At 34.6% G+C, this 12,107-nt stretch overlaps 1 protein-coding gene across 2 annotated transcripts in view; it reads right to left on the bottom strand.

The window, feature by feature from the left end:
• UBE3C (ubiquitin protein ligase E3C) overlaps positions 1–12,107 on the bottom strand; it is a 70,286-nt gene that overhangs the window by 45,833 nt on the left and 12,346 nt on the right. For both annotated transcript variants that reach the window (XR_552308.2, XM_017728909.1), the window contains exons 3-10: positions 11,143–11,217; positions 10,345–10,491; positions 9,556–9,671; positions 8,063–8,220; positions 5,868–6,021; positions 4,844–5,064; positions 4,407–4,561; positions 2,474–2,661 (exon numbers count right to left, since the gene is read on the bottom strand). Coding sequence is in view for 1 of the 2 variants with exons in the window: in XM_017728909.1 (XP_017584398.1) it covers positions 2,474–2,661; positions 4,407–4,561; positions 4,844–5,064; positions 5,868–6,021; positions 8,063–8,220; positions 9,556–9,671; positions 10,345–10,491; positions 11,143–11,217 (1,214 nt within the window). In the remaining variant the exon portion in view is untranslated. The remainder of the gene's footprint in view (positions 1–2,473; positions 2,662–4,406; positions 4,562–4,843; positions 5,065–5,867; positions 6,022–8,062; positions 8,221–9,555; positions 9,672–10,344; positions 10,492–11,142; positions 11,218–12,107) is intronic.

Here is a 12,107-nt window from a genome sequence, read left to right as displayed (position 1 = left end):
CACCTCTAATCCGGTCATACTTATTACTGAACACAAGCTACAGTTAGGTTTTTCTTGTATTGTGACCATTTTCTTTAATTGGGTTTGACTGCATACTTCCAGAATTATTCAGAGTTCATCAAAATTCCTAATAACTAACCCAAAGCAATGTGTTTTTTCAGTTATCCAGCTCTGGATCCCACCATCCTGTCCAGAGCATCAGAAAATAACTTTACAGGCTTGCTTCTTTCAAAATTATATTGTACTTTGGGTATCTTGTTCTTTGGCCTTGGTGTCTTGTTGCAAAACCAAAGAAAATACTGAGTTAATTCAGCAACATCAATGTTCCTAACACCACAAAATATCATCATCATCATCAGTCAAATTATAAAAGTACCGAGAAGCCTCAAGAAAAAAAAAAACTTTCAGCTTTGACAGAGTGATACAACTCTATATTCTGAAATTCTCATGTTTGTTCAAGAAGGAAAAAAACCTCAGAACTATTAAAACAATACTGAGATATTTGTCATTTGCTCCCTTCTAAAGCCTGTGTTAATCTTAGTCTAATTTTCTTCAGTTATTAAAAATTTATTTTCCATTATTACTCTATTTAGCATCCCATTTTTCAGATTTGAAGCTTCTATGTTTCTATTTATCATTACTTTATATTACAGTTGTATATGCTGTTAAATAAACTAAGTCTTTTTAACAACTCCTTTTTAAACCATTTGACTAAGTATGATTTCAAACACTAAATAAAAGAGCACTATTAAGCTCTTAGAATACATTAAAAATAATTTGAGATAAATTATTTCTGCTTAACTATTTCTACATGGTTTAATTAAGTAGATATGCTTCACTCTGGATATTAAGTAACTTAAAAGTTAGTTTCAAAGCAAGTGTTAGCATCTTTCGAAAGGCTATCATTAAATTTGGTAAAATTATTTGAGCTTTAAAAAAAGTCACCAGACAATTTTAAAACGTGACACTTAATGACAAAAAGTCTTTTCATTTTCTTTATAAATTCCATGAATAAGCATCATCTGTCCTTCAAAAAACACTCAAAAATAATGTTTAGAACAGCTGCTTGGTAACCTAAGCCAGGTCTAAAATGCACTGAGAATAGGACAAAAGATTTGACACCTGCTGAAATTATGATCCCTGGCAAACTCAGCACTTACAGATGACTTCTAAGTCAGAAATAGTAATTAAACGCCTACTTTAGTTTACCAAATATTTGTGTGAATTAAGTTCATTTTGACCATGAAAGTAATTGCACTGGTACCACTGACAGAAATCTTAGTATCTACTACTTATTTCTAAAATTCAGCTGTTTTGGAGCTATTCAAAAGTTACAATTTCTAAATTATTTTCCAATAGAAGATGCTGAGTAGAACTTCCTTAACTCCTGAATTTATCCAGTGTGTAAATAGGTTGTTATCACAAATAATTGCAAAGACCCAATACAGCTTCTCAGAGGAAATAGATGCCATACTCATACAATTAAAGTTCGGTGACTTCTTTACTCATTAAACACCCTTTTCCACACAGTTCACCAGCAAACCTCCAGTCAAAGCAGTGATGCATTTAAGCTCAGTAATTACTATCCAAGGCAATGTACTACGTGCAACAATAAAGCTGGCACACTAATTCAACTGCTGCTATGATCTTCAGGTCTCACATCCTGCTCTAATGCAATTAGTCTACAAAGAACTAATTACCCTAATCGAGCAATCACAGTTTCACTGACATCTTACTTCCTCCAGCAGCTATAAACACCATTGGGCTAAGATAGCACCTAATTAGTTTTCTGTATCACTGTTTACAATGCAGTCTGAATTATGTTTACAACATTCCCTAAATACCTACTTTACTACCAGCAACTACATAGGTACTTGCACCAGAACAGTGTTAATACTTACGGGTCTCAGTCTGGTAATAAAAAGGTCAAAAATCTTCTCCCATTGTTCTGACATTTGTGGTTTGCAATGTTTGCAAAAGAATTCTGCACAAATGAAAACGTCCTTTATCTTCATCTCAGGTGCCAAACCCTCCCCAAACAATAGCGATCTTCAATAGTTAGGAATTATTTTGATTTGTTGCAAGAGATTTTGGCATATATTAAAGAAGGGTGTGAACAAGTTGGTTTCAGTGCTCAGCTAGCCAGAGAGACTGTGGAATCCATAGCACACTGACTGTTTCAAAAACAAGGTAGTCCCAATTTGTGCTGGAATGGCACTCAACACTGCCTCTGAGCAAAGGAAAAGAAAAAATGCTTCTACGAATCTTGGAAGGCCATAGTGAACAAGAAAAACTAGACACAAAGAATCCACTCTTTGGTTTGCCTGGAATTACTGTTTAAATTCTGAAAATCTAATTTATTTCAGCCAATTGTAAAAGAAAACACAGAAAAAACTCCATATGTTATTTAAAACAGGTCTATCTAACAATTTTAGATGTACTACAGTTCAAGATGACTATTATTTCTACTTGCCTGACTTTTGGCACCATCATTCGGTGTTGTACCATTAGCGTGTGGCAGATTGATGCCATCAGGGTAAAGACCTCTTCACTTGCTGAATCTCTCCAAACCATGTTCAGTAGAGTGTTTGTCTGCTGCTTTGTGTCCAATTTCTTTAGGCACTCCTCAGTTATGTACTGAACTGATATTCGCCCATCACCCTACAAACATATCAAAGGCAAGTTTACTTTTAATTATTTATAATGATTAAGTATCCCTTTTTGTATTAAAAAAATACTTCCATATTTAATTAGAACATAAAGTTCTCTTGTACAATAAATAAAATGGAAGCACATATGCATATCCGCCGAGTCTTAAAAGTATCAGACCCAAGAGCCAACTTAAAGCCCCAGGCAGGTAACTGTTGGGCTGTGGTATCCATCCTTCACTGAGGCCAGTGGAAATACTCCCTTTAATGTAAGCATGTTCTGCAACACGTGGATACAACAGACAAAATCACTTATTGGCATAAAACATGTGAATAATCATCTCTTCTCCACTGACATCAGTCAGCATTGGACATGAAACCCAGAAATGAATGTCGACTCTACTCTACAAGCAGTATTTTCACATTCATAATTCTTGAGTTAACAAATGACCACACAGTTCAGGGTGGTCAGTTCACGTCTGGGTAGTACCAGCAGTGTGTGAAGAGGAATACTTTCCCTCTGCATACAACTGACTCCACCTCAGCCTTTTTTTTTCCTAATTTCCTATCTTTATTTTGTCGCCAACTGAGCAAAGCTGTCAGGCTCACTGAAGGACACAAGTTAACCAATTATAAATTTTTAAGAAAGAGGGGTTTCCCCACCCACTGACTTTTTTTTTTTTTAAGACAGGCACGCATGAAAATATGGCATACATTAAAAAAATCATAGGAGAAACACACAAAAAAGCATATTGCAATAAATAGTATTATTTATATAAAGCCTCCTCAGAGCAGTTTTTTTTTCTAGTTGATGAATTAGTGTAAGTTAAGTTATCTGTGAACAGAAATTTCTGCTTTGTTTTTACCTAATCACCTCTTAAGTATCACCGATCTCTAAGCCACAAGTAGAAACTGCCAATATTTACATTGCACACAGTAACACACAGCATCTAAAAACACGCAAGTAAAATGCTGCAAGTACTCCCTGGCAGCATGGCCCCAAGTTTGGATTCTTTAAATGAACCCTAAAGATGATGAAATTTCACACATTCTACAAGGAAAGCATGCACACTAAGTCCTTTGAATGGCTGTGTCTTCTGAAAGATACATAAAGGCCAGTAAGAAACTGCTGAATTTATATCTGTCCAACTTTGGTTAGTCAAAGCCTTGATATGAGTAGGAACAGGCTAGAGTTAGCACAGATTTATTCTAAGTTTAAACTATAGTGAAAAGTTCTATTTATAACACTCTACACATTATTACAGAAAGCAGGTGTTTCACTCTGAGGGCTTTTGAGTTAGTGGATATATACAGAGCTAGTCTGCAGGGTAGAGACTGTTGTTGAACTTGTAGTATTTTCCATGACAAAAAAAAATGAAAATACTAAGTTGGAGTACTAGTATGTTTCACAATCTCTTAGCATAACTATGGACCTACAGAATAGAGAGAGTAATAAAGTCTCAGTAAAATACAAATGTAAAAAGGTAATTTTAAGTCTTTTTTTTTAAATAAAAGCTTTATCCTTACACAGACATGCTATCTGTAGTTTAGGATCTCTTATTATAGTAAGGGGTTTGTTTTTAATGTAAGCAACCAGTTCCACTTGCTTGCAGTGAACAGTCACCTATTTTCAAGAAGCAAACAGGCTGCCTTCTACATCTATGGAAAAATACTGGACTTAGAGTGATCATGTTTTTGCCTATCTTTGCTGCTGCTGCTATAATACAAATCCATTCATAGAAATTCTGCACTGCTTACTGGTGTAGTTGTCATTTTACCGATCTCTTCATCTTCATCTTCAGAATCACTGTTTGCATCTTGACAATTTGTACCAGCAGCAGACACAGGCAGCTGAGAGAGAAAAGTTTGGAGTACCCTCAAATACACAAGAAGTCCTTCCTCTGAAAGGGATCCTAGAGCACATACATTGAAACACAAAGATCATCAGCAAGATCACACTGTGCTATAAAATATATCTTACCAGAAATACCCGACCAAAACAAGTTACGCCAAATCTTATCAAATTAGCACATTTTTATAATGTTAAGGGTAGGAACAGGTAATAAAACAGATCTCTCCAACACTTGCATGCACAAACTGTCCTTTTTACTTGGCAATGAACCATGCTGCGGAAATACTCAACATATTAATTCCAACATGAAAAAAACAATGAATTGGCCACTTAGCTTGCTCACCCAAATATGTTTCTCCTACTGTTAACACAAAGTAGAAAAGGCATGGGGCTTGATCACTTCTTCTTGAACATCCACTTTCTGCTAGTAATAGTGCATTCAGAAAGAGTTCATACGGGAAAATGGTCTGCACATCAGCAAGCGCTGGAATGATGAAATGGAATATCTGATCTGTAAAAGGTGCTGCCAGAAACTCCTCTGTGAAGGCGGCAAAAATCTGCTGTCTGAAATGAAGAAAAATTGTTGCTATAGAGAACACAGGCAAAATTTCCCACAATCATACCAATGGAATAATAGATCATTTTGCAAGTATGAATACATCCATCAAGAGGACTGCAAAGATATGCTCCATTAATCCTGCCCTAGTACATCAAATTTCTCAGACTTCTCAAAAATTAACTTCTCACACTAAATCCTCTTCCTGATGATCTTACATGCAATTTTATCCTTTAAACTTTTCATTAAATCAGAGAAAACTATTCTGAAGTAAAATACATTGTTTATAATATCAAAGAACAAAATACATCTAACAAACTCAATTAGTCTTTTTACACAAATCCCTATTCTAACACAAAACACTACTGCATGTGATACAACCAGAATTTGATTTATGTTCCCTCTGTCTACATATCTGACTCTTTCTGCTTGTAAGCAGCCTTAGTAATTTCTCTCCATAAACCTCAGCTCATCTGTCACAAAGTTCTTTTGAACTCTAAAATTCTTTTCATCTACCCTTAGCCGCATCTCTGCTCTCATCTAAATTTTCCACACCCTCATTCCTATGTATTGTGGTACCTGCTATTCTCTGTACTCTGTTTATTGCAGTATTCAGCATTTTATTGCCTTTTTCTTAAAGACACCTGAAACTACATTGTTTCAGGGATGTACAGCGTTACCAAAAAATCATTACTATTGCAAATAAATCAATGAACTACACTGAAAGAATGGCTGGACACTAGACAACAACAAACTGCACCTCTGACTACAGCAAATGAGTACACAAATGTTTTAAGTTATCTTTATTTACCTTGCACCTTCTGGACAGGAGCTATATGTAAAGTGCAATGGCTTCAGAACATTCTCCAGAAGTATTTTTGCAATAGGAACACGAGAAACATCAGAATACTCAATACTCGAGGGAAGCTTATTGTTAATTAACAAATAAAGCGACTTGTAGTAGCCTGCAAGTAAAAGAAGAAAATCACTTTTAAACACAGTATTTTTTTTCTTTTCCATATAAAACAATTTAAATTAAGTTGAAAAATACTTTACAATTCATTACATGAAGCTTGACATAGGAAGACATTTTACAGTAGTTCAAGTCACATTCACATAATTAGCAGGCTATCAGCAATCTCTTTGGAAACACCACATTATAAAATCATTCACAGATAACCATATTCAGAGTCAGTTTGATTTTCAAAGACCAATCAACTCTTGCTGATGAAGTGAATAATTTGATTTCTTTAAATAATGGCTTATGAAAAACATGTTCTCCTTTAAGTGACTCTAGTCATGTTGTCCTTTCACTCTTCCAGAAAGGAAGAATTTTCCACTCTACTCCAAAATATGACTGCATCATACAGGTAAGAGTCCTGCCAGCAGAATGTCCCAATTCTGTGACCACCTTGCCATAGCAGGCTGAAGAATACAATCACTATTTCCAGAACAGGGCTCTCCCAGACAGTAATAAAATGGATTATCACCCATGCCATAAAGACATGTATAGAAAGTAATTTATTTATGTCTCACTGAAGTACAAATGGAACCATGTGATTTCATTCTTAACCAACTTCCTTCATGCTCAATGAACTCCCAACTAAGACACAAGTTCCACAATTACAGGAACACTGTAAATGCATAAACAGTGTCACATCACTGAGATCCCAGTCTAAGAACCCTTCTCAGGGACCACCTAACTTGTCACAGTGGAAGTCCCCATAAAGGAATGACTTAGCAATGCTGACCAGACACAAATGGAAGGCAAATTATATCCAAAAACATACACTAATGGAAACTGGTAAGAGATTCTTTACAATTTAAGCATCAAAAGTTATTAGGACACAGAACATTTGCAGTTGCACAAAACCACTTCTTTTTGTTCTCATTAGTAATCAGAAAGCTATATTTTAGTAAAAAATTAATGATTCTATGATCTCAAACTTTCATATATCAGTTTTGAGGACAGAATACTATAATAAAAGAACAAAAACATGCATTTTGGAAGACATATGTATTATATAAAAACCAATGAGAAAAACATACAGTTTCTGTTATGCCAAGGCAAGTAAAATAAATGTGCTACAATAAGAGTAAATTTTTTTCTGATAGTGACTTCAACATACAGTAGTTAAAACCAAATCCTTAGTAACAGGATTAGGTAGTCAAGTCCACTGAATGTACTTCAAATATTAGAATATATTAGAAATATATAGAAATAGTCCAGTAACTAATGATTGGAAGATGCTCTTTCTGCATTTTATACCAAAGAGGATGGATCCAAGAGATCTATTTCAAAATGGTTTTGTCTTTCCTCATGATCCACAAGATTTGCTAACTCAAGCCACCATATCAAAAAGCCAAAATAATTTATTTTGGACATTCCCAGAATAATGAAGTTTCTTTGCAACAAAACATCATCTTGGTGCTAACTACCCAATTCATTAACTTTTGGTATGTTTGCACAGGTGTCACTGACTGCAGTTTAGCAAACAGTTTTGCTGATGACAGGACAAGAGAAATAAAAGCCAGGCCACCATCTCTGCTAAGATGTCTGAGTGTTGGCAGGATGAAAAGGTAATGCCAATCTAGAATAATACTGAATATTAACATTTACAGAGAACAGTACTGCAACACAATGACCAACTTTTACACAACTGAAGCTTAGATCTGTCACAGTGTGTGTGTCCACATTAGAGTGTCAAACAGATACTGGAATACAACTTTTGTTAGGCAATATCCATCTACTCTCAAAATCTCTGCTACAAGTCTGTATCAGTAATTTAGTAGAATATTCAATTTATAACAGATTTTCCAAAGAAATCAAGCAGTAATTTCTCAAGCCATGACCTCATTACAAGCACAATATCCATCTAATGTACAGGTTAGTGTATGCAGCACTTTATTCATCTGTGGTAAAGACAAAAATTTGATTAAACAATATGGACTTCAGCTGTTTAATTTTTGATTATTTCCCAGAATTTATGGTTCCTAGCTACTCACCTTTTTGAACCATGTAGTGCAAAATTTGTTCAATTAATGATGTCACATAGCTGACATCTTGTAAAACAGGCAAATACGTATTCTCAGATGAAAATACCTCAAGCATTCTCATAGGAAGTGCAACATTCAGACTGTCATCATTGCAATTCTGCAGTAGCCTATAAATGAAATTAAAATTACTTAACATGATATTTCTCTTATTTCACCACACATTCACCTTAAAGTAACTTATTTCTATCTATTTGGTTGCCAGGTGCTCTCACTGGTTTAGCTACATCTTTTTGACGGCATCTTTATAACAATAATTCCTGATTTTAGGGTTATCTACGAATATGGCATTCTACCCTTAATTCCTACTAAATTCTTGCTCTGAGTGATTTGAAAATTTGGAGGTCTACTGCATAAACTGGAAGAGAAGCAAAGAATAATACATGTTTTCCCAACATGCACCACTAACTATATTAAAAATGAAGCCATGAAAGCCCCAGAGCAACATGGGCTGGGAACAGGTGCTAGGGAACACCATATGCATAACTAACACAATATGTCTTCATTTACTAACTGAAATATTAAAAATACAACCATTCCCATCGTTTTAAGAAGTTGCTTATGTAACAGCTACCAGTAACCACAGAAATTATGATGATTAAGAGCCTGCTTAGAATTTAAAGTATTTTTTTAGTGCTAGATGTGTATGGGCTGACCTGCCCTAACAATGTGCTTTCTTCCCCATCCATATTAAGAGCTGCGTTTATAAAAAGACAATTTCCACTGTAGTGAGAATGTACAATTCAATGCAGTGACACCACAGCTGTGTCCCACTGCACACAAGGACTTTAAAGCCCACCGCTCAAGTCTTCTCTAGTATCTGGCTTTAAAGCTCTGCAGAGGGTCACCAATCCTTATTATTGATAAGAACAAATAAGTTTTCTAATAATAGAATAACAATAGCTGCCAGATATTCAAGTCACCTTAACAGATTTACCTTCCTGTGATCCTCCCACTACGAATAATAAATTTAATGCTGAAGCCAATAATGCAACTGCTTAATATGCTTTAAGTTCAAAATAAAGAGTGAGGAAGGGCATAATAAATTATATTAGTTTTGAAGCAACATCTATCCAAAGCATATCCTTGGAACATTAGATGTTGTTATAAGAAGTAGACTAAACACTATCAATTCCCAAGAAAACCTGGTTTCCACAAATATTGCGAATGATGTCACTATACAAAACCAGTTAAGAACATACTCAGGCCTATCCTAGGAGAGCATCCCTTAAGCACATGTTGAACTTGAAAGTCAACAGATCTTAAGAACATTCCACTGTTGTACATAGGAACAGGTATCCTATACCATAGCCTACATATATTTAATATAAATAGTCCTCTACATAAAATAAATGTACATTTAATACTTCCCTTGCTGCAAAAAGAAACAAACAAGTGCCCAACATAATTTCTGAATACTTTTTACATAGAAAAAAAGAACTTACCTGCAACACAGCCCCAACAGTCTTTTTATTTGGAATAAGCAAGTAAGTCTGTCTGGACCATCCAATTGCTTGACAAACTGAGAACTCTGTTTAATTAAATTCTGACACATCCATACCTGCAACAAGATACACAAAAGTTTACAGGTTATAATGAGAAGTTCTACCATCTATGGCAACTCAGTAATATTTCAGTGCTGTTGTGGAAACCTTTGGAGGACTTACAAAACACAAACTCAGACCGAATCATGTTCAGTTGAAAAAAAAAAAATTGTCACACTACATAAACTACACAAGCACTAGTACTAAACTTTCAAAGTTAAGACAGAGTTACACCATCTGGTAATTTTTTGTTTTTAAATAGCCATAATTCTTTAACATCCATTATTAACAGCCACTATGAATCACACTTACTCACACATTCGGGAAACTGGCAGTGACTTTTGCAATTGATATGCCAGCAATATTGAACAGTGAGAAAAAAAATATCACCCAAACACCTTGGGAATGACCAGGAGGCCAAGTAGAAATATTGTCTAAAAATTAAAATTCTAATAGAAGTGTATTATTTTTTAAACCTTACTGTGAATAATACATGTAGGATTTTTCAGGGCTTCCTTTCACATACTATGTATGTGTGTGGGCACACGTACTTGTAAAATCTAATTTTTAGTTATTGTGACTAAATGAAGAACAGCGGAGTACACTGAAAAGTGCACTTTCAAGTGAAAGACTACTTTATAAGTGCATGAAATGCAAGTGCTATGGATCAAAGTAAGTAACAGTACTCACCAAACGCTTTGAATCCTCATTCTGTCTATAGAAGAAGAGTAACTGGCGAACTAGAAGAGTCAAATTTGCTCCATTAGCAGTGGAGAAGGTTCCTCCAGACTGGGCCAAATTAGCACAGTGATCAAATTCACTTCTTTGGATAGAGTACTTAAAAATAAAACATGCATCAATATATCAGTAATGGTTATGATTTAAAACAGAGGTGCAAAATTTCAGTTTTCATCCAGCAAGGTTGCAAAGTAGTAAAACAGATACAACATATATTTGTCAAGAGATCAAAATATACACAATATCATAGTTGAAGCCGTAACTCCATTCTGTACCTCAGAAAGTACAGTTTCAACAAATCTGTTGCTTATCAAGAATATCACATCAAACATTTTAGTCTAGTTTACTCAAATTAACAAATTTAAACAAAGCTCTTTCTTAGAAGAATCTACCCAACAGCAACTTAGAACAACTTTTTGACTCAAACTACCACCTTAGCCATACTGTAAAAAAAATTAAAAGCTCCACTGGTGTGTCAAAGTTTTTAATACCTAATGTTTTTTATCCAATTTTTCAGCTAAAAAAAATCACTGTGTGATCCCACTGAGGTCCAGTCACATCATTGCTTTGCAGAACATAGATCTGTTTACTAAAATACTGAGTTTGAAATGAAAATGCCAAGAGGGAAAAAAGAACTTCCACTTTCTTAAATACTCAAAACGATTTTTCAATGAAATTATTTATGACTAGAAAGTCTCATTTTCTGCAAAATTGTTTAGCATCTTTCTAACTAAATAAACAGGTACTGACTTGGTGTTTTCTGTCTCTGTACCCTCTTACAAACGACTGGATTATTATTGCATTTTTCAGCCTCCGCCTTTCTTCCTGTAAAACAAAGCAAGAAAATTGAAATCAACACCATAGGACTGACTTTAATTTCCACCATTTTATTAAATGTATTTGTATTCAAAATTTTATGGGTTTTGAATGAATTAATGTGTTTTTAATGAAAATTAAACAATAATCATTAGTAAAATAAATTACTTTAATGCTTGAATCCAATACACATAGATCAGTGAGAATGCTTTTTGGTTTTAAGCACAAATTTATGATCAGATATTGCAAAAGGATCTTTAATACTCAGTGAGTATATAATACTACAGAAATCAACATAAACTTTATTACTTTGCATCACTTTATTATTAATGCATTTTATTAGACAAAGTTTTAATACTATGTTGAAAAATGCTGAAGCATTCACCAAATTCAATTACATCATTCCTCTTTCTGCATACAGCAGCAAACACTGAGGACCCACTTATTTGTTTTCATTGAAATAATACAAAAGCATTATGATGCTGCCACAGTTTAGATGTTGGGACAACAATTTTTAAAAATCAGTTATTTGGAGACAGTATTTCTGTCAAAGGGAAAATTAGGCCTAAAGCTCATTGTGGCCCAGGAGCACAACATGGAAATTAATAAAAATTCTTAGTCTCTTCTCCAAACCAGACATATCTAGTGAGTCCTTTTATGACATCTTCCTCAGTAGGTAGATCCTTTACAATGGCTCTGAAGAACTGAACACCAGCTTGCTTGAGATGCTATGGAAAGAGCTCTTGGAGGGTTCCCTGACAACACCCTCAGCATATCCCATTACAATAAATATCTACGGGAAGTAGCTACTGTAGTTATGTTTCTAACAATGTCCATATGGTTTCTTAGGGAATAAAAGAGGGAAATAAAGAGTTGTTCATGAACCTAGAGCTGCAGAG

Source organism: Corvus brachyrhynchos, unplaced genomic scaffold (genome assembly GCF_000691975.1).
Source record: "Corvus brachyrhynchos isolate BGI_N302 unplaced genomic scaffold, ASM69197v1 scaffold52, whole genome shotgun sequence".
In the NCBI taxonomy this organism is placed as follows: domain Eukaryota; kingdom Metazoa; phylum Chordata; class Aves; order Passeriformes; family Corvidae; genus Corvus; species Corvus brachyrhynchos.
This window is presented reverse-complemented; position numbering and strand designations above follow the sequence as displayed.